Raw genomic sequence first — 1,186 nt, forward strand, 5'->3', positions numbered from 1 at the left:
CGGTTAATGCCAAAGTGCTCCTGGGGAAATGTATAAATGTTATCCTGGCCTTCATGACTGTCATCTTGGTGTGCGTTTCTACTATTGCAAAGTTCATTGCTCCTATGATGAAGAGCCGTTTTCATATCATTTGCACTTTTTTTGCAGTGACACTGCTGGCAATATTTTGTAAAAACTGGGATCATATCATTTGTGCCATAGAAAGGATGATTATACCAAGATGAAGCTGCTGGTCTGGCTGCTTTCTTCTTTTTTTTTTTCCTTCCCCTCCCTGTTTTTTAAGTGCTGTATGTATAGAAATTATTTTTTGTCAGTTTAGATGTGCAGACTGGATGGAGAAGGCTACAAAGACTCTTGGACTTTAAGGTGTAAATACATAAATGCATACTTGTTGGCAGTCACTTGCCTGTTCAATCAGATTGTGTCTAATTGCCTATGTCTGTGATGAACTGCTCGCTTACGTCAGTCTTCTGCCTTAATCCAACGGGTTTTCCACTTTACAGACCCACACCCACAAAAGATGGTATGATGCTCTGGGAGGGATCCAAGCCACTGCAAATGTCAGGTGTGCTTTTTACTAGACTGGAGTGCAAAGAGTGTGATCAGGAGGGAGTGCACCGTAATGTGTATCAGCCCTGTTAGACTAGTAAGTTAATTTTCTCTCTGAATCCAATTAGAATGATAAGCCAAATTATACAGTCATATGTATTAATGGTTCTTGATTCTAAATCAATGGGGTTTTGTATATGGGGTTTCTAGTTTTCAGGACCAGCAAAACTTGATGCTTCTGCTAGGAACCCTTTGCACAGAGAGTTTATTGTTTGTAAATTAGACCAGTGATGACTACTGACCACAGTTAGGGGTTGCTCTATCCTGGCACTGTTCCTTACCACACTCAGGAAATGCATAAATGTGGCATAAGGCTTCCGAAGATGAACTGAATTGAATGACAAGATCTCCAGGCCACTTTGTAAAGGAGTCAAGAAGCAAGTAACTGGTGGGTAAGTTGTCATGCAGACCAAAGCACTCGCTTCCTTCAAGCCCTGCAAGCTGCAAGGGGAAAGGAGTACACGGGAAGGCAAGGTTTAGGTTAGCCTTTGTCAGCACTGCGTTGTTGGGGTGCTCTAACTGAATGCAAAGCAGATCGGTGGTGGGACTCTGGGTACAGTGGATTTCCCTTTCTGGT

General features: G+C 42.5%; 1 protein-coding gene across 1 annotated transcript in view; it reads left to right on the top strand.

Annotated features, from left to right (window-relative positions):
- TMCC3 (transmembrane and coiled-coil domain family 3) overlaps positions 1 to 224 on the top strand; it is a 48,333-nt gene extending 48,109 nt beyond the window's left edge. The window contains exon 5 of the mRNA XM_009321357.1: positions 3 to 224. Within this exon, the coding sequence (XP_009319632.1) occupies positions 3 to 224 (222 nt within the window). The remainder of the gene's footprint in view (positions 1 to 2) is intronic.
- The last annotated feature ends 962 nt before the right edge of the window (positions 225 to 1,186 follow it).

This window comes from Pygoscelis adeliae, unplaced genomic scaffold (assembly GCF_000699105.1).
Source record: "Pygoscelis adeliae isolate BGI_AS28 unplaced genomic scaffold, ASM69910v1 Scaffold232, whole genome shotgun sequence".
Lineage (NCBI taxonomy): Eukaryota > Metazoa > Chordata > Aves > Sphenisciformes > Spheniscidae > Pygoscelis > Pygoscelis adeliae.